Genomic DNA, 21183 nt, shown 5'->3' on the forward strand with positions numbered 1-21183 from the left:
ATACACATGCAGTCTTTCATTGAAGGGATTCTTGGTAGCCTTTTAGGAGGTCCAGGTTTTGAGATTTGTCGTGATCTAGTCCACTAATTGATGGGTATAGTTGAGCTTCAGCCTTGAAGAACAGACTGCTTTTCATTTTTTTGGTTTGAGCAGCTGATGCAATGAGATGATTTATGTGGGATGAAAGTTGCAAGACAGGAAGCTATGGAGAATAAGAAGCATTCCTGTGGGTATGTAAGCAATGTGTATAAGGAAGACAATGTTATGGATCGGACAGTCTAAAAACTATTAGCAGCTTACACATATCTCCTCCTCTTTTCCATTAAAGGTATGTTCAAATATTATGAATGATCTTTTGCTGCTCACTCCATCTTCGCCACCTTTACTCTAGATTGTCTTTTACTTTTGATGACATTTGTTACTTCTCTGTCCCAATATTTTCCATATCTAGTTCATCTGCTCATGAAGGATGTTATGGTCCATGTGCTCAGGTTTGCAAACTCGTCCTCCTTACTTAAGTATTTGCTATTTTCAACTTATCCTCCTTACTCTTTCTGTGATAAACTGCCAATGTCAAGCAAAAATATCGCATTAAAAATTAGGCCGAAATATTTCTGATCAGGTATAAATTAGTGGCCAATTCATTAGACTTAAAGAAAACTTAAATCACTCATTTTATTGGAGTTTTAGTAGGATTAAACTCCAACAAAACTCTAAAAAGGTTAAGGGGGTGTTACTAGTTAGGCTACGCACACAATGGTTGGGACATTGAGCAAACTCTTGTTGTTTCAAGAGTTTCAATGCTCTTCAACTCAACCACCTCTCGCATGGCTGGCTCATATTCCAATCTCAAAACTGTTCTCTCTCCTTACTATCCCAAGCAAGAAAACTAATGACTAAGAGCTTGTAGTAAACTCACCTTCTTACCTATGTGTGTTGAAGTTTGAATGCCTTGAAGGTTTGGTGGCGGCCTTATGATTTAAGCAACATCCCTTCGATTTACTCCTGCTATTCCATCACAATTGATCTGATTCGCAAGCGCTCCAATGAAGAAAGCAAAAGTAGAGAATAAGGAGAAGTACCAACCTCAATCTCATAGTCTACCTCTCACCCTCCAAGCTACAGAAGAACTAGGGAAAGGAAAAAGGAAAGGCAAGATGAGAGAGAAGTTTCACTCTTGAAGTCCCTCACTCACACTTTCACTCCCTCGCTCTCAACAAGGTGGACAAAAAGATAAGGTGAAAGCAAGGAGAGGGTTGCTCTCAAAGTTGCATACACCAGAATGAGTTGCAACATCACTGTATCCCGAAATGGCATTTCGGCAACCCCAAAACAAAAGGGCCATTTCGGACCGAAATAGGGACGGGAAAATGCCATCTTGGTACCTTGCGGGTGGAGCGATAGACCGGTTATATAGAGAGAAAAAACATGTGTTCCTTTTCAGTTTCGCCACCATCTTCTCCGCGATCATCTCTTTCTCTTAAGCACACTTTCTCTTGCAGCTTTGGAGTTCACCCCTTCTCTAAGTTCTTCTCCAAGTTCATTGATTCTTTTCATTATCTAAGTTCTTCTTCTTCCTTATTTTTCTTACTACCACTACCATCCCCTCCTCCTCCAATCTTTTTCTAAGTTCTTAACTTCTTTCCAAATTCCTGTTACCTAATCATGGCTCTAGATCCATTTGGAAGGTATGTCACTCCAATCAAGAGATATGAGGGCTCCGGTGAATTGAAGGAGCAGTGCAACTATTATGGATTGGAGAAATGAAGGAGCATAACCCGCGTGAAAGACCACTTGGCGTGTGTCTCAAACAAAGTTATTAGACCTTGTGTAAATTTGTTGGCAGAAGTAACGGTAAGTCTCTATCTTTGGCACCGAAAACATATGGGGATTGAGCTACAAGTGGATGAATTCTCTCATCTAACACCACATAAGGGTAATGAAGTACAAGTGGGGCAAGGGGAGGATAGTGGGTCTAATGGCACTAGGCAAATTGGAGATGCCAATGGCCCATTAAAAAGAAGTGCATCCATATCCATGCAGGGTCCAAGTGCAAAAAGGGCTCTATTGCCATTTTTTAGTGGTGGTGGGCAAAGGGGCTCCTTGTATGGTGCAAGTGTCCATGCAAGACTTCAGAGGTATGCTGTTGTGGAGGCAACCAAGGAGCTCACATGCTTATTTATTTAGTGTGCTATCCCTTTCAACGTGGCTACTACACATAAATGGAAAAAGACGATTAAGGGAGTGAGCCACTAGGGTGTGAGTGGGAAGGAATCTCCGTGGATATATTACATACATGAGAGCTTCGAAAGGAAAAAATATTCATTATAATGTTTTGGTGTCTTTATGCAATAAAGGTACTATGTTCATTAAGGCCATCGATGCCTTTGCCTTAGATCTTACCATCGCATGAGCTTTCATTTGGGAGTACATGCGAGAGTCATCATGGATATAGAGTCCAAAATGTGGTGTAGGTGGTGATAGATAATGGAAGCAATTGTGTCTCCATGGAATGTATGCTTGAGGAGGAGTTCCTTGGCATTGTATGGGCTCCATGTGCATTCCATTGCCTTGACTTGCAGTTCACATGCTCTTGTACCTCAAATGCCCATGGTAGCTCAAGTATCAAGAGCACTCGCCTATACTACCATGTGAAGACAAGTGAACTAACAAAGTGCAAAGATAACATGAACTCCTCGAATAACCAATGAATACTTAGATAAATGGAATGAACATGGAAGAATGGATATATGAGTCTCTACACAAGCAAGGCATGACACAATTTACTGACATTAGATATCTCAACTCTTTTTCTTATGGAGGGTTTTCTTCGTCATTGAAACAATCTTCTTGGTCACGACCCTTACTATCTCTAAATTCCCCATATGTTGTAGCTTCTATCAAGAGGTTGGGGTAGACACACAATCAACTCCATTTACTATGATCATGCCTTCTATGACACATCTTGTATTAGATCCTTCATATTTTTTTCATGTCAAGTGCAATGTATCCAATTTGCGCACGTATTCTTTCATTTTAAGCTCCACTTGCTAGGATTTTCTATGCATTTCATGGAAAGTTGAAGGGAAGTATAGTTAGCAACCATGTGTGTCTATGTCTCCTATTTGAATGGTGATCTTGTGCTTGTGAGCCTTAGTCAGAGTCAGACAAGGATATTATGAGCTTTGACACCATCTTTCCCCGTTGGCCAGCTGCAAGTCAACCACATTTTCAAGGCATTGGCTATTTATTCCAACCCCTCTCCACCATGTCCAGTGTGTCTTCCATTCTAGACTACCTCTCATTCTTGTCATCACCTCCTACCTTCATCTTGCACCCTCATTGATCCTACAAATCGCGTGTCAGCGTTGATAGATTGCAGCCTTGTACCTTTGTGTTTAGTTTGATTTGTTGCATTCGTTTTGTCTCCATTTTTGCTTCTCACTTTATGTTCTTGTTCTTGTCCAATGCACGCTATCATATGTGTATTTTACTTGTGGTAGTCAACTGGTGAGGATACCCAACACTTGGTTGGGGGAGGACAGTACACTTTGGGGATAATTGTCAATAGAATATCCTCATTATAGCCTTAGTCGGAGTCAGACAAGGATATTATGAGCTTTGACACCATCTTTCCCCGTTGGCCAGCTGCAAGTCAACCACATTTTCAAGGCATTGGCTATTTATTCCAACCCCTCTCCACCATGTCCAGTGTGTCTTCCATTCTAGACTACCTCCCATTCTTGTCATCACCTCCTACCTTCATCTTGCACCCTCATTGATGCTACAAATCGCGTGTCAGCGTTGCTAGATTGCAGCCTTGTACCTTTGTGTTTAGTTTGATTTGTTGCATTCGTTTTGTCTCCATTTTTGCTTCTCACTTTATGTTCTTGTTCTTGTCCAATGCACGCTATCATATGTGTATTTTACTTGTGGTAGTCAACTGGTGAGGATACCCAACACTTGGTTGGGGGAGGACAGTACCCTTTGGGGATAATTGTCAATAGAATGTCCTCATTATAGCCAAGCCTTGTGCTAGTTTCATGTATTCCCTTTGGTTTGTACATTCAAAAAGTTTTTTTTTGGTTAATTGGAGACCCAGACTCATAGCAATATGTAAACTTAATAGGAAAACCTAGAAGTAGAAGATCCCCCCATCGGGTTTCTACTGTAAATTGAGAACGTTTTTGGTCCATTTTAATGTTAAGTCTTTCCTCTCCCACTCTATTTCATCTATAGGATAATTTTCATTGTTTGTGTGTTCGTGTGCACGTGTATCCTTCTTTGAAAGCTTGCGTACCTTTATGTACTCTCACCATTTGGTATGTCCTTTGCTCATGTGTTGAGTACTTCTACTCAACTCACATATAGTGAGTGTGCCTACTCAGCTTCTCGATGCTTAATTGCAGATCACTTCATCAAGAATGCATTTAGTGAAAATAATTGTTTGCTGATCCAATTCAATACAAGGGCTAGAGCTACAACCTACTCCATGTATTTGCTACATTGAACTTGTTGGTCAATGGAAAGCTTACAATGCTCCCTTGCAAGGCTCATCTTAGTGATTGCTATGTAGCTTTAACACAATAAATCAATGTTGATCATGAGCTCATGAGCTCCTAAATCTAGCATTAGGTGACAACTAGGTTACTTTGGTTCTAAATAACTTGACCTTGAAATATTTCAATTTTATGAAGCAAGTTTTAACTAAGCCCATGTTATTGACCATATACAATTTGAGTGTCAGCTCGCGTGTTAATGCATTGTTGCATGACTGATTCCACAAGAAGAAGACTTCTACAATCTAGAGAGGGCCTTGATTTCCACTCTTTTGAGAGGAAAGTCAGGGAGTGGCAAAACCTTGAAAGGAAGGCAAAGTCCTAGGAATGGCCAATTCTCTTCACCGGACTCTACGAAATCAAACACTTGGGAGACCCCATTGGGAGTACATTCCTAGAAAGAATAGATTGTGTACTCATTCATATGCCTTGTCATATTGATAACAATGTAAATTTACGGATGGAACATGAGGTAACTGATCTTGTGGTTCTACTTCTCATTAAATCTTGACCCCACCTAAAAGTGGCAATGTTGCTCCTCCTTTGTGGCTGAAAGGCTTAATGGTCCTTCATCTCAAGCATGAGGTGCCCACACCTATCGCTTGAATTCCACTTGTAATGCAACATATGGACAACCCCCTCAGCTAGTGACTTACAGAGCCTCAGAAGGCTTGATTGGTCCTAATTTTGATCTCGATTCTAGAGGCTAATTTCACGCCTCATTATAAGCATGCGGCATGCCTATTGTTAGGTAAAGGAAACATTCAACATTATGTTGGATTGGCAAATTCTTACTTTAAAGCACCAAAAGCATGCCATTGAAGTTCTAGCTGTTGAGATTGTGCTGCAGCTAGAGGAGTGAGCAGGTGAGTGAGAGCGACAAAGAGAGAGACACAAATAATAAAATGTATTTATACTTAGGGCACGTAAGGGTGCATTCATATGTACAATTAAATAATACACAACGGAGGTGAATAAAAGGGCCTTTACACCCCAACACTAGCATGTGGTCGTCACGTATCTGTTTGGAATCTACATATGCCAGCATTGTATATTAGTCACAAGTTGACATTGTAGATCTACCTGTTTTGGCTGAGACTTGGATTTTTCAATACTCTCATGGTGAGTACATGTTATCTCTTGGCTTAGCCCTGTTTTCTTGGTCGATATGGGAGACCAACACTTTTGCTACTTTGTCTCCTATGGTCACTATGGCGGGGGTTCTATGATGCACCCTGCTTCTTCACAGGTTTCTAGCTAAGTTGTTCATTCTTTACTAGGCACAACCTCCCCGCCTTACCCCCCAAAAGGTAGTATTCTTGACCCTTCTCATGAGAGCCAACTCCAAATGTTGATGCTTGAGTGTCTCTTAGGGAGTGTTGGTCTTGCTTCTCCCTTGGCATCAACTCGCATTGAGTGTGCTACTCTTGTGGAAACTGGCTGTAGAAGCCCGTGCATCCTTTTGCTACCTCTACTAGGGGCGGTACTCTTGGATCAGTGAGCAGCTACCTGAGACATCACTCGTGGTATCGAGACCCTTGAGAGCGGTTTTTTGTTCATTGGCCGGCTTGAAATTTAAAACAACAAAAGACTCTGCCATCATTCTCCTTTTGCTCCCTTTTTGGGTCTAGGAGGGTTTGCTAAGAATGAAAAATTCGGGCAAAATTGTTGTTAGTTAATTCCAAATTAGGACATTTTCCCTTAGCCCTTGTTTTGGGTTCTTGAGCATTCCACTGGAGTCCTATCACTCCTTGTGCTTCATTGTATCTACTTCCTTGCTTGCATAGAGGTTTGTGTATCTATTCTTACATTTCAATTCTCTTTATATGAGCATTCATTTGTTATTCAAGAAGCTCTTTTTTTTGCGCTGTCAGCCGACTGGTCTTTAGAGTCTGCATCCTTGTCTAGTATTGGGCTTAGCAGTGAGAAACAGTTCTTTGGCAGTGGCCTTGTAAAATAAAATGTTGTCTGCATCACTAGAACACTTTTTGTCCATAGATTCTTTCCTTAATATGGAATGATCTTAAAGTTGCAAGGAATGCTTTTCAACCTTCTTACAGTTTGAAGGAGATTGCCCTTGATTTCTATCTGCATATGAAGTGATGGTTTCATGAAGGCTGGATTGAATGTGCTGGTCAGGTGAGCGGACAAAATGATGCAGAACTTGATTTTAATGCTGTTCAAAGGGGGGATGCAGAAATGGCTCAGAAGCTGTATCGAGTAATCAGAGCATGCACTGAAATGGGGGAAAATAATCCAATTGTAAGCATACATGATCAGGGTGCTGGAGGCAATTGCAATGTAGTTAAGGAGATCATTTATCCCAAGGTGAACGTATGCAGACTCTTAAGTATGCTGATGCATGGAGTTGTTTCCTTTAGTTTGCTTATGTTGTGTTTTCTGAGCTCTTAAAGTTATCTGTACGAATCACAGGGTGCAGAGATAGATATAAGGTCAATTGTGGTTGGCGATAACACACTGTCAGTTTTAGAGATATGGGGTGCAGAGTACCAGGAGCAGGTAATTTGAGGAGTCAAGGTATTCCATTATTTTAAAACTGATTTGGATATATTTTCTCAGACTCTCTTGATGCAGGATGCCTTGTTGATCCGCCCAGAAAGTGAAAAGTTCTTACAAGAGATTTGTCAACGTGAGAGGGTTTCCATGGCAGTGATAGGAACAATAAGGTGTCTCTTAGCCTTTTCCTTCATCAATGTTATTGCTAGAATCATGGCTATCATATGTTGTGAGGGGTATGTGCTATGCAGACTCTATGTCTATCAGGTGACTCTTATTCTTACATGAATTTTCCTTTGTTCAGTGGAAGCGGGAAAATTGTTCTGATTGATTCACTGGCTATGAGGGAAGCTACAGCTAAAGGCCTTCCTGCACCATCTCCTGCCGTTGATCTAGACCTTGAGAAAGTAAGTTGCTGCTGAAAATGTTAGTGTCTGTCAAACATTAGTACCTTGGTGTCTGTAGTTTCGTTGTTTGAAATAATCAAAGATCAGAGCGTGCCCTGCCCTTCCATGAGTGACACTTTTTAAAAATCTTAGTGTATATCCATTGGTGCAACAATGGGGTAGGTGATTGCAAATGTATGAAAGCCTTCTTTTGGCTGTGTCTAATGCAAATTGTGGCAATACCTCAACACCCTTTGTATGCTGCCTTTAGTGTGCTAGATCTTGAGTCACAGATAATTGTCTTCTTTCTATGGCTCACATGTGGGGCTGCCTGTGAAATAGGAGTCTGAGAAATTAACCAGAACTGACGTCGTTTTGGGTGGTTTTATCATGCCAAGCCTCTGTCTGTTGGCTATCCTTGACATGGAGTGTTTTGTGGTTTATCTTTAATGCAAGAAGGTTATCTAGTGAGACAAGTAGAAACACAAAGGCACCTTATATGACCTACCATAATATGTGTGTCTGACAGTGGTGGAAAAATCCAAGCACGATTAAAAGAGAGGCAGTCACCTTTAGGTTAAGGTAAAAAAGCAATCTTTAATTTCTGCAGGCTGTTGCTGCTGCTAGCAGCCCTCTATGACATCACTGTTACTTTCGTCATCATCTACCATCTGCTGTACCTTATATTTTGCATGTTGGGCACTCATATTATTGCCGGCTGGTCTCTAAGCGGTCCATGACACCATTACAGCAGGGCTGCATCTGTGTTTTCAGCTATTCTTGTTGCTACAATCAGAGAGTACAGCAGCTGCCCACCTTCCTAGAGGCCTTTCTGGCTGATAGATTTCTTTTTTGCTGCTGCTGATACTGCTGCCCTTGGAGACCTTCTTGGAGATTTTTTCAGCTAGCAGACATTTGCTTATTTGCTGTTGCAGGACCTTCTATCAGCAAACAGTTTTGTTGGTGCTGCTACAGTCATTGGAAGTCATCTTCACCATCACCCACAGCCACAGAGGACTCCTTTTCACTCCCTTCACTGCTGTCCACCTTTATCCAATGTCTTCTCTGATATCCCCTTACTGGAGGTTTGTGTTTTCATCCCTCCATAGAGAAAATTCCTTCATAGGTGTTGCTTCTTGATCAGTAAGAATAGTGCAATCATCTCAGGTCACTCCGTCAGTGCTAGACTTTGTGACTTACGCATCAGCCCTGATCCTAGAGACATGGTGGTGAGGGTGTATTATCGTTGTAGATGATTCATTGTTTTTGAGTACATTCACTATTAATGTTTGTCATACGTTTGTCATCTCCATTGCCAACCCTATTGTTTCTTTACATACCATTCCTATAAATTGTCCACTTGCTTGCCTTGTGGGTCTCCATATATGTGGCATGCATTCTTGTCAATCTACTATCCATGTTGGGGTAAGGTCTCTCTGAGGATGATCTTTTCCTCATTGAAAACTTTCCTTTTGGAGAGAGTCTCTTCATGCCTCCAAGTCAGCAAACTTGGATTAGAGGCCGATCCTTGGTTGAGTACTCTCCATTGCTATTAAGAATAGAGGCATCAAGTACCCCTAGCTGTCCACATAGAATTTTGATGCTATCTAATGGGTTGTTTTCTTTCTTCCACTTCACTACTCGAACATGTAGGGGTTTGATCTTCCTTCTCTTTTCCTCTTCTAGCGCGGTATTCACGAAATGCATCTTTACATGATGGAGCTTCTTTACTCCTTTGATGCATTTCAACTTCTCTGCCACATCCTCTTGGGCTTCTTTGTTATTGCTGCCCATATATTGAGTTCCATTTCCATATGGTCTGTAGCTCATTAATCAGTTTTCACCTTGCCAGCATGGTCTTCATGATCTTTCCCCTTTTTTGAGGAGCTCAAACTGAATTTGTAGGTAGCTATTTCTTTTTTTTTTTAGGAGCTCAAGCTGAATTTGTAGGTAGCTATTTCATTTTTAAATTCCTCAATGACACGTGTTCCTCTCTTGAAGACAACCATCATTGTTGTCTTTCGATGAGGTGAAATGTGTCTGTATCTTGTCATGGGCCCCTTCCATGATTGCATTTGCTTTGCATTTTTCTCCATGATTTGTTGCATTGTTTCATCACACATGCACGTGTGTTCATGTGCATATCATAGTTGTCAAGTACGAAAAGTACGGTACAGTATGGTACGATAAAATATGGTACTAAATGGTACCTTAAGATTTCATAAGGTACGGTACGATATTAGTACAAATTTTTTTTTAACTTCATTATTTTGAACTATAGATGATAGAACAGATGTTTAAAGTCTAAATAGCAATGCTATTGGAGTATATAAGATGAATACTTGAGGGCAACATGCCAACCTCTATGGCATATGCCACATGCGTAACATGCGCTACAACTTACAAGTACATACATAGGAGTGGATACATCATACATGAATGATCATACAAATAAGAGGCATGTATGCTTGAGAGAGAGAGAGAGAGAGAGAGAGAGAGAGAGAGAGAGAGAGAGATATGAAATGACATGAGATGCTTTATTAATGTCTACAAGAGGCCAAAATGACCTGTGAGACCAACAGTTACCAAACAAACCACCAAAGATTTTGGTAAAAGATTTATGAATTTTGTTATGGTTTTGTTTGGCATTGCTAAGGCTAAAGTAGCTACCGATGGTACATTCACTAATTCGTGTGCTCTCAGAAGGTACATTAGGCCAAGCTATCCTCTAGCCTAGTTTTATTAGCAATGTGTACTAATGTTTTGGGTTGGGTGGTGCAAAATGAGCTGTGAACAAAGGTAAAATCAATAGGATTAAGCTACTTGATGATTCTCAAATGGTGCTGAATTTATTTATTGATGACACTAACATATTGTGAAAAATGATGGGACATCAATTAGAAATGTTTGGAACTGCTTGAATACATTATGTATGGCCTTTGGCTCTAGGATAAATCATAACAAAACATGTATGAGGAGTCTAATCAAGCTTCCACCCCCTTTCTTGGTTGATCGATCAAGGCTACAAAATCACCACCACCACCACAACAACAACAGTCAACAACCCAAACCACCACCAACAACAACCATGCCACAAAACCAAAAAAAAAAAAGGTGCTTGTTTTTTGGTACGAATTCGTATGGTACGTTATGGTACGAACCGTATAGTACGAACCAGTTCATACTACGTACGAGTGCAACTATAGCGCACATGCACGCACACACGCACGCACGCACGCATGAGAGAGAGAGAGAGAGAGAGAGAGAGAGAGAGAGAGAGAGAGAGAGAGAGAGAGCAAATATTGTAAGCAAATTTGCAAGGTTTTGGGTGATATGCCACGAAAAAGGTTCCAGTTTGTGAGACAAAAGGTTGTCTCTGAACCTCTTGATATTGCCCCTGGAGTGACTGTTATGGATGCCTTGAGGCGGGTGTTGCACCTTCCATCAGTTTGCTCTAAACGGTTTTTGACAACAAAGGTGATGCATTTACCTTTTCAGACACTTTTCTGGCTCGTAAACATGAGCTGTTGCTATGAATTCATGTTAAATTGTTTACTTGTCAGGTTGATCGGTGCGTAACTGGGTTGGTTGCACAGCAGCAAACTGTGGGCCCTCTGCAGCTCACACTTGCAGATGTAGCTGTTATTGCACAGGTTGATTATTTCCTAGTAACTTATAAACATTTGTGGAGTATACCATTAAGAATTACTGAATATTTCAAGCACATAAAACTGTTTTTCCCAATGTTCTACTGGTTCTGTTGAGGATTATTTCTGTGAAGTGTATTTAGAGCTCATAATGTTTATTGATATGCCAGACTTACACAGGGTTAACTGGTGGTGCATGTGCAATTGGTGAACAGCCAATCAAGGTTATACCTTGTTATTACATTTTCAATGTTGGTGTGTAGCTGATGACTATTTAAAGTTCTTCCTTTACAAATTTGGCCTGAGGCTTTTTGTGGGACTGTTTGAACCTTTCATTTGATGCATCCATAGGGTCTACTCTGCCCAAAGGCAATGGCTCGACTAGCAGTAGGAGAAGCACTCACCAATCTTGTGTGGGCAAAGGTATGCTTTTGTGTTTTATGCAGAGGAAGGGAGGAAGGGGATTGAATGTCTAGAAATGTGGTTCCCAGACTATACAGTTAACGAGAGTAGAGTATCATGCTTGATATAGAAGAAAACTTGAAATCTAAGCTAAACTGAAAATCTGTAAAATGCAAAGGTAGTGCAAGATGCAAGGGAAGGCCATTCATGCAATGTGGTGAAGGCTGAATCATCGCTACCTTCAAGTCCTGTATAACCCCTCATCAAATCAGCTGCTTATGTTTCTCATTTCCTCATTTTGGATAACGTTTTGGATCCAAAGCAAGTGATTTTATGAGATTACCCAATTACAAGGGAGAATTCCTCCTGGCCCTTTTTAGTTAAAAGGTGCTCAATGTCTTCTTTACGCATGTGTTATAGTGATGCTCTTATGTGCCATGCTTGGCTTTGTATATGGGTTGTGTTTTCTCACCATCCTATTCTCTTTCTTATGGACCTGACCTGCTGATGCAATAAAGACCATGCCCTTCAGGTAGCTTTTGGCCACTTGAAGCTGCAATGTGTAGCATCCAGCTATGCTGTTGAGGTTAGAGCTAATCTCCTGAGTTTTTGGACTGCCAACTCCTGTAGGTTCTTCAACATAATGCTTTGATACTTGAAGGGTGATGAGACCTGTGGTGGGCTATGCGGTCTGTGAAAAAGGGAATAAGATTCCCATGAACTCTCATAATAAGCAGGGCATGAGCTAGTAAAGTTTTTGTTTGGCTTACGTCTTAACAAGCATATTCTGTCCTTTATGGTCTGATCTTAGCATGTCACTGCAGTTGTGGCTGTGGAGGCCAGTGGAAATGGGATGGGGTGGGTTGTTTTCTGCCTTTCTTGTGGGTGACAGTTTTCAGGGATGGATGAGTGGCTAGGGATTTGTGTTTGGTATATTGCATGAATTGTGAAGTGGCTGTTGGTTGGTCTGTGTAGGTGACAGCACTGAAGGATGTGAAAGCTAGTGGAAACTGGATGTATGCTGCAAAATTGGAAGGTGAAGGAGCATGCATGTATGATGCTGCTGTTGCCCTGCGAGATGCTATGATTGAACTTGAAATAGCTATCGATGGTGGGAAAGATAGCCTGTCAATGGCTGCCCAAGCAGGTGGTGAATTGGTAAAAGCTCCAGGTGACTTAGTCATCAGTGTCTACTCAACATGCCCAGATATCACAAAGACAGTCACACCTGATTTGAAGGTATAGAATGCTTTTCCTTTCTGTTCTCATGTTATTGTCATCAAATGTTCTTAAGGTTTGACTGGGTGCACACTTGTTATTAATAATAACAATGTATATGTGGTTTTCCATGTAAAGCTTGGAGATAAAGGTGTACTCTTGTACATAGATTTGGGGAATGGTAAAAAGCGCCTTGGTGGCTCTGCTTTTGCTCAGGCCTTTGATCAGGCATGATTCTGCTGATTTTCTAATTCTGTTTTGCATTCACTTTTGATTTTACCTTTTATTGCACCATATATAAACCCATGCTTTCTTTCAACAGATTGGGGATGTATGTCCAGATTTAGACGATGTGTTGTACCTTCGAAAGGTCTTCCAAACTGTACAGGTAACTTTATTATGTCAAATGTACAGCTGTTTTGTCTGCAATGCAGTCTAACCCTGAGAAATGGGTCATTTGCAGGGTCTTTTAGACAAGGAATATATCTCTGCGGGACATGATATAAGTGATGGTGGTATTGTTGTTGCGCTGCTAGAAATGGCTTTTGCAGGAAATTGTGGTTTAAAAGTTAACTTGGCTTCTTCTGGAGGCAAATTGTCTTCCGAGTTCACACCATTCGACACTCTATTTGCCGAAGAATTAGGTCTGCTACTTGAGGTAAGGTTGTGAGAAACATGTCTTTTTTGTCTTGCAGTGAATCTATATAATTTTTAACAAGCAACCAGGCTGACAAATAAAATCTTGAACTTTCAGGTTGACCTTAGTATACAAGAGACTGTAACGAAAGAGCTAGCAGTAGCAGGTGTATCTTGTGCTGTGATTGGCAATGTTAGTGCTTCACCAAATGTACACATATCAGTTGATGGGTATGAATACATAAATGCATCGAGTATTGAGTTGCGTGATCTATGGGAGAACACAAGTTTTGCTTTGGAAAGACTCCAAAGATTGGAGTCATGTGTTGAGGCTGAGCAATCGGGCTTAAAACATAGACATATTCCAGCATGGAATCTGTCATTTACACCATCAAAGACCAGTCAGAAACTTCTTAGTTCTAGAACTAAACCAAAGGTTGCAATAATTCGGGAGGAGGGAAGCAACGGAGACAGGGAGATGTCTGCTATGGTCTATGCTGCAGGTTTTGATCCCTGGGACGTTACAATGTCAGATCTTTTGAGGGAACGAATCACATTACAGGATTTCAAAGGAATTGTTTTTGTTGGAGGTTTTAGCTATGCAGATGTACTAGATTCAGGAAAGGGTTGGGCAGCCACAATTCGATTCAATGATTCTCTCTTGAAACAGGTACCATTCTCAGAGGGGACATCTTTGCTTCCCGTTCTTGCTGATCCTTAACATGCCTTCCTCCTCCATGGATGTAAGGAGACATAACATATTAATATAGTAGTTTTAATATCACTAATAGCTTTATTAGTATTATCAGTAAAATTATTATTGATATTGCTGATAGCAATATTAATAGTATAATATGGCATCCTACAAGCAACTTAGGCTCAGATTCTCCCAGCATTATCAATTTTGTAGTACTAGCTACTATCATGTGCAAAAGCATTGATTTGGGCTTGAATCAAAGTGTTGCTAGAAAACACAAAAGAATCATTTTGAGTTCTTAAAGTTTTGTAATTATGTTTTTTGTTTCAAGACGGATTTGCTTGAATTCTCTGAGTGAGATTTTTCTTTAGAAACAATGGTATGTAATGGCAAAAATGTGTTTTTTTTTTCCCAACAGTGATGTCTTGCCTTTGACTCTTTTGATGAATGTGGCATGCAGTTTCAAGACTTCTATAGACGGGCAGATACATTTAGTCTTGGTGTGTGCAATGGGTGCCAGCTCATGGCTCTTCTTGGTTGGGTTCCTGGTGAGGATGTAAGCAGCTCATTGGGCATGGGTGGTGATGAAGCACAGCCACGATTTATACACAATGAGTCTGGTCGTTTTGAATGTAGATTCAGCTCTGTCACGATAGAGGAATCACCAGCCATTATGTTTCAGGGTATGACTGGATTAACAACCGGTATTTGGGTTGCTCATGGTGAAGGGCAAGCCTTCTTTCCCAACAAATCAATGTTGGAGAAGGTGACAGCTCTGAGTTTGGCTCCATTGCGGTATTGTGATGATTCTGGGGATGTAACAGAGCAGTATCCATTCAATCCCAACGGTTCACCTATGGGAATTGCTGCTCTATGCTCACCAGATGGTAGGCACCTGGCAATGATGCCTCATCCTGAGCGCTGCTTTCTCATGTGGCAATATCCCTGGTATCCAACTGAGTGGAAGCATTTAGATGCAGCAGGCCCAAGCCCATGGTTACGGATGTTTCAGAATGCTTTAGATTGGTGTCAAAGACAAACGGGATGAGTGAGATGGGTTTGTCAAAAGGTTTCAGATTTCTGATGTTGTAAAACTTCAGACATGGCAGCTTGATCACAATGTGCCATCTACAAGCATGGTGCAATATGTGCAGTAAGGCAAGTGCAGTGATATGCTAGGAAGAAGGGTCTTTTGCAAATCTTTTCTAAGGACATGGATATATTATTGTGAGGTTTATGAATAAGCTACCGAAGTCACAGCTGCCTTCTATGTATTATCAAGAAGCCAAGTATCAAATTTGTGTCTCTGGCAAGTGAACACTTGCCTTAAACCATCCCACTTGCTTATTTGCATCTTCATGAGCGCATGTAAAACTAATAATTATTGTGGGGCTCCCAATACTAGCTCTATAAATTGGAGCAACATATTGCTTCCACACTGGACTTTCTTCAGTGGAGGTATGTATGCTTTGAAGCGAACTTAGGTACACGTTTTCATGGCAAAGAGGAATAATAAAACTATTGATATTTAATACTAGCTTCTTGTTATTCTCGAGTATAGTCAGATTTATAAATTCAGCTGAAATTATTGCTGACTGATACATGTGCGTGTGAGCGGGTGCGCCCTCCGCCCCCCCATCTAGAGACTGCATGTGTGTTTTGGCATAGCTCATTTTCTTGTGTATCTAAGCAAGTCTTGAGTGTTTCTCACACACACACACACACACACACACACACACACACACACACACACACACAGTGTTTTGGCCTAGCTCATTTTCTTGTGTTTCTAAATAAGCCTTTGGTTTGGATTTTTGATTAGAATTTGCTGGCTAAGTGTTTCACATTATACACCTCTTGTGTGTGTATATTTTGGCCTAGCTTATTTTCTTGTGTCTCTAAATAAGTCTCAAGCGTTTCACATAATAATACATGCCCTACTCACAAGACTTTAGAATCTGTATTCATGAAGCATCATTGCATTCTAGAGAAGTATTCATTACTTGTAAGTTTACCTTGTTGCATACTAATAATTAGCTCTTGTACCATACTTACGGCCTATAATTATGGCTCAAAGAATGTATCCATGATTATATAAATGTTCATCGGCACTCCATTAGCTCTTGCAATGGTGGAATAGTATAATGGAATTTTGTAAATGAATTGTAACATTGAAACTCTTTGTTACTTATTGTTATCTCACTTGTAAATTATGAAGCATCAAGTGCTTAATGTACCTAGATAACTAGGAACATTAGAAGGTTGGTGTACCAAAGCTTTTACAAATTTTGTTAATTTTACCATAGATATCATTGCACTAAGTAGAACTCTCTTCATGGATAGTTTTCAAGTAGTGAAGAGTTTGCCACACGAAAATGCTTGTATGCATTCTTAGTTCCACGCATGAAAATCGTGCAAAAAATCCATGAAGCTGAAAATTGAATAACACTATCCATTGAAGGATTTTGTAAGCACACGAAAGAAGTGGGAAATGTTGGCTATGGTGAGGGAAATAAAGGTTAAGGATGTCTTGTGAAGAAGATGTATGTTAAGGCAAAGGTGGAGGCAAAAGGCGGACATGTACTTTCTAATTGATTGAGATATGTAATATGCGTGTGCACGAGTATTTTGCATGCAAAGGGGAATTATAAATTGGAATGGAATAAGAGTGTATAGGGCATGCTTGATGATTCTTTCGGTTGTGCCATGGTAATCGAATAGTAGCAACAATTCATCTCAAATGCTCCACTAATCCATCAATAATCTCAAATTCGTTATAAAAAGCTGTAGGTGAATTTCTCCCTTGTTGCACCATCATCTCCTCGTTTCTTTGTGTTGTTCTCTCCACTTGCGATATCTTTACCTGTAGAAGAGAGCCACAATTGCCTAAGAACTAGGTTGACATGTGCAGCTCATAAAGCAGTATGAAGTTTTGTATGCAATTCTTGCATGTTTGTTATGTAGCAACTTTATCGATGGTCTTTAGAAATGCGATGTGTTTCGAAGCAAAGTATGTTTGTAGATAAGTTTTTGAGTTCAAATACATGGAGGATGTTGAAAGGAGAATATGTATGCATATGTAGTTTGTCATTGATCATGGTTTTGAATGTTCATATCTCTTTTGATTATAGGTGCCATGGGGAAGTGGGAATAAGAACAAAACCATTGCATTTTTCAAGGTGATATCTAGGTAGGGTGAGGTTTTTGAGGCAAGCCGTTCGTCTTGAACGTTGCCGTTGTTTCAACGAGACATAATATGATGCATGTCAACTTGTGCCAATCGGCTCTTTGAAATGCTTGTCGTTGGCTTGGCTCGACTACCTTTTTGAGCAAACTGTAACATCTTTCATTCTTGTGATTTGCTTGGAGCATTGGGTTGAATGGAGAGCTTTCATGATGGAGCTCCATAATCCTTTCAATGGATTGCTTGTTGAGGATGTAATGCTCTATTCTTGGATGTGGATGTTGTGTTATAGTCATGTACTTCTGGATCAGTGGATTATGTAGTATGTTGAAAGCAAACACATATGCAATATCGGATGTAGTCAAGTCAATTCTAGTAGATGGTTGTGAAAGTGATCCATTATTTCAAGAGACTAGAGGGTTATCGAGAATAGATCGACAGTCTAAGGTTTCGTTTGCAATCGTTTAAACTAATTTAAAAAAAACGAATGACGAAGATTTGAATCTAACCTTTTAGCTTGCAAACATGATGATCGAGAAACTGACATACGTGTCTCCATACACTTATTTATGACCTTCCTCTCTCCTCAAATAAGAGACGAATTTCGTAATGAAGAGAATTGTCCATACTACTTAACTCTCCTCCCTTTATATAAGCTCAATGCTCCCCAACATTAAAAGCTTTTGTAGTTTGCAAACTTGAAAAGCCCATGCTTTCAAGCATTGGTAATTATAAGCGGAGGTGACCAATTTTTTACTTTTTATCACATAAAGTTTATGAGAGTTCTATATTCTTCAAACATGCACAGGTGCATCAATTGAGCATCATGCTTCTAGCATAGCAACACGAGCTCAAATTTGGGGGCTGACAATTCACTTGATCAAACCATTGTACCTTTTAGGGATGCTTTTAATTTGGGGGTTGACAATTTAGTTGATTAAACCATTGTACCTTCTAGGGGTGCTTTTAATTGTGATAATATATTAACTCGATAACCCAATGAACTCGCTCACGATGGGGGGGACCCATGTTGATAAGTATCCTAATGAATGAGAGAGAGAGAGAGAGAGAGAGAGAGAGAGAGAGAGAGAGAGAGAGAGAGAGAGAGAGGTTGCGATGCCATAGTCAATCAACATCGTCCTACCTAATCGCATCCCAACTAGGAGAAACTAACTAATAATTATCTAATCATCATTCATCGTTATAAGAAATCTAATTAATAATCATCTAATCATCAACAATCATTAGAACTAATCTAGCTAATAATCTAATCATTGATTGTTAGAACTAATCTAAGTGATTGTCATCCATCTATTTAACTAATGCCTATTGTTTAACTAATTGGCATCTATCTAACTCATGTCATAAACTAACTAATAATTGTCTAATTTATAATTTTCATTAATCATTAGAACTAATTATCAACTATCTAACTAATAGTCATCTCATAAATTGGAATCGAATCATACTATGATCAAATTTATCATCATGGAATTCGAGCTCGACATTCAAAATGAAAGTGTTGCAGATCGATTAAGTACATGGCCGCCTCCTAGACACTCACCTCTTCTTAGACACTCGCATGACATTCTTGGCACTCCTAGTTATGTCCTCTCTTAGCTCTCTTGGCTTTGGTCATCATGCCTCTTCGACATTGTCTCGCATGACATTCTTGACCACTTTATCCTTGTTCCGTATGTTTGTTGTTTATTGGTTTACTTTTCTTTTGATTTCTTTCGTAAAGTTGTTGTGCACGTGTAATAATATAAAAAAAGCCACCTTGAGCTTCCTTGATACCCATCATTGCGGGCTTAAAAAAATAACAAAAATGATAATTACAAAACATCACATAGCTGCACTTGTAACAAGCTCTCTCTGTCTCTCTCTCTCTCTCTCTCTCTCTCTCTCTCTCTCTTCTAGACAATTGCTCCTATCCGTTTAGCCACTCCTTGAAGATAAGTGACTTGGTGAGCTCCCTTCTCTCTCTCTCTCTCTCTCTCTCTCTTCCCAACAATCCTTTATGCTTGCTTTCTACTCTACTTCCCTTGATAATTTAATGTTTTGACTATACTTGATGTGATACAACTAGCTAATCTAGATAAATAGTCCACTATTCTTTGCCATATACTACATACCCTCCTATATATTCCCTAAGGCATTTTCCACTTTAACTAATGGGTAACTAATCCATGACTACATAAGTAATACTCTCTTCTAATTCATTGTCTTGATTCAAAGTTATCTACCCTAAGGTAGCTATTTACAAACTAGTCTATTTACGCTTGTTGATCACTTCATTTTTAAAGTTTGTACCACATACTCTAGTATGTATTTTCTAATGTAGTTGCCCCTTTAACTCATCGATGACTACACAAATAATCCTCTATTCTAACCCATTGACTTTTAAAGCTATCTATCCTAAAGTAACTATCATATGTGTGTGTGTGTGCGCGTGTGTGTGTGCGTGTGTGTGTGTGTGTGTGTAACCCACCCATTAATCAGATACTATTTAATAAACTTACAAGTTAATGTTTTTAAAACTCAACTTCTTAGTTTTGACTACACAATATTAATGTTTTCCTTGTAAAAGGGGATAACACTAACCCTAAATTTTTTGTGGGACTAAAAAATCTTATCACACCCATATGAAAGGTATTTTCTCACAAACTGTAACAACTCTCATACTACAAGTTCATTCGCAATAGCAGGAGTCAAAGCAATGCACATCTAGAGTCAAAAGGCAACTACCAAGTATCACAACAATTATGTCTTAAAATAAGGTACTATCCACATGGTGTGAAGGGGATAACAATCGAGGTGGTCCCCTTATACATGCAACTTGTTGATACTTTTTAGTCCACACTAACTAGCCTCTTCGGTTGGTTTTGCAACTAATACAATCACCTCTTCACCATGTACTTATTACCTTGATTTGAAATGTGAAACACTAAACTTTTTGGGAAAATAGAATCTTTATCATGTTGCAAGGCTCCAATGTACATTCTTTTTATTAAGGATGGTTCATAGACCCCCACATGTATTTCATCATGCTCTTTATACATAAAAATAAGAAATATTATTTAGAAAATTACCTTTTTATCATCTTTATTTGAACATCAATAGTATATGGATTTTTAATGTGAGAAACTCACGGGTAACACACACACACACACACACACACACACACACACACTCTCTCTCTCTCTCTCTCTCTCTCTCTCTCTCTCTCTCTCTCTCTCTCTATGACCTAGCTCATTTTTTGTGTGTTTTCAAATTAGTCTTAGTTTCACATAATACACACCCTAGTCACATGACTTATCAAGGAGCATCATGCAATCTAAATAACTACTTATTACTTTCCACTTCTAAGTTTTTGTTGCATACCATTAATTGACTCTTGTGCCATATTTAAAGTCTATTATATGATTAAAAGAAAGTATCCACACTTATATAAGATGTTTATTGGCACAAACAATTAACTCTTGCAATAATTGAATAGTTTAGTGGAGTTATCAAACTAATTATAACATAGAAACTCTCAATACTTATTTTTGATGCCTCACCAGTAACTTCAGAAGCTTGAAATGCATAATGTGCCTAGATCACAAGAAACATGAGAAGGTTATGATGGCAAAAAAGTTTTTTGGTTAGTTTATTGCACATATCACACTTAGCACAACTTATTTTGTGTTGAACATCTATGGAAACAAGGTATGCTTTTATTAAAAATGAAAAATTTACCTACCCCCTACTTCCCTTAGTTTGATGTCATAGATAGGGACTGGTTTATTACGTTATATGGTTAGAATTTCAATTTTTGCCTAAGGTAATGATGGTTTGGGGCATTAATTGACCTTATTGATGGCCCTACATCGGAAGGCATATCCCATGTATGATATGTTATAGACCTTACTCTAGTTACTAATACTCTACTCTT

At 39.5% G+C, this 21183-nt stretch overlaps 1 protein-coding gene across 3 annotated transcripts in view; it reads left to right on the forward strand.

Annotated features, from left to right (window-relative positions):
- The window catches only part of PUR4 (purine biosynthesis 4), a 70661-nt gene extending 55053 nt beyond the window's left edge, over window positions 1-15608 (forward strand). For 2 of the 3 annotated variants that reach the window (XM_087673477.1, XM_087673478.1), the window contains exons 20-33: window positions 6699-6887; window positions 6993-7079; window positions 7155-7246; window positions 7381-7483; window positions 10784-10939; window positions 11026-11115; window positions 11280-11333; window positions 11461-11532; window positions 12487-12750; window positions 12868-12957; window positions 13052-13117; window positions 13193-13387; window positions 13484-14035; window positions 14523-15608. In XM_087673477.1, the coding sequence (XP_087529603.1) occupies window positions 6699-6887; window positions 6993-7079; window positions 7155-7246; window positions 7381-7483; window positions 10784-10939; window positions 11026-11115; window positions 11280-11333; window positions 11461-11532; window positions 12487-12750; window positions 12868-12957; window positions 13052-13117; window positions 13193-13387; window positions 13484-14035; window positions 14523-15110 (2598 nt within the window). In that variant the 3' untranslated portion in view covers window positions 15111-15608. The remainder of the gene's footprint in view (window positions 1-6698; window positions 6888-6992; window positions 7080-7154; window positions 7247-7380; window positions 7484-10783; window positions 10940-11025; window positions 11116-11279; window positions 11334-11460; window positions 11533-12486; window positions 12751-12867; window positions 12958-13051; window positions 13118-13192; window positions 13388-13483; window positions 14036-14522) is intronic. The other variant, XM_087673479.1, reaches the window with a different exon arrangement.
- The last annotated feature ends 5575 nt before the right edge of the window (window positions 15609-21183 follow it).

This window comes from Lygodium microphyllum, chromosome 30 (assembly GCF_053477565.2).
Source record: "Lygodium microphyllum isolate KBCC chromosome 30, Lygodium_microphyllum_v1.1.10, whole genome shotgun sequence".
Classification (NCBI taxonomy): domain Eukaryota; kingdom Viridiplantae; phylum Streptophyta; class Polypodiopsida; order Schizaeales; family Lygodiaceae; genus Lygodium; species Lygodium microphyllum.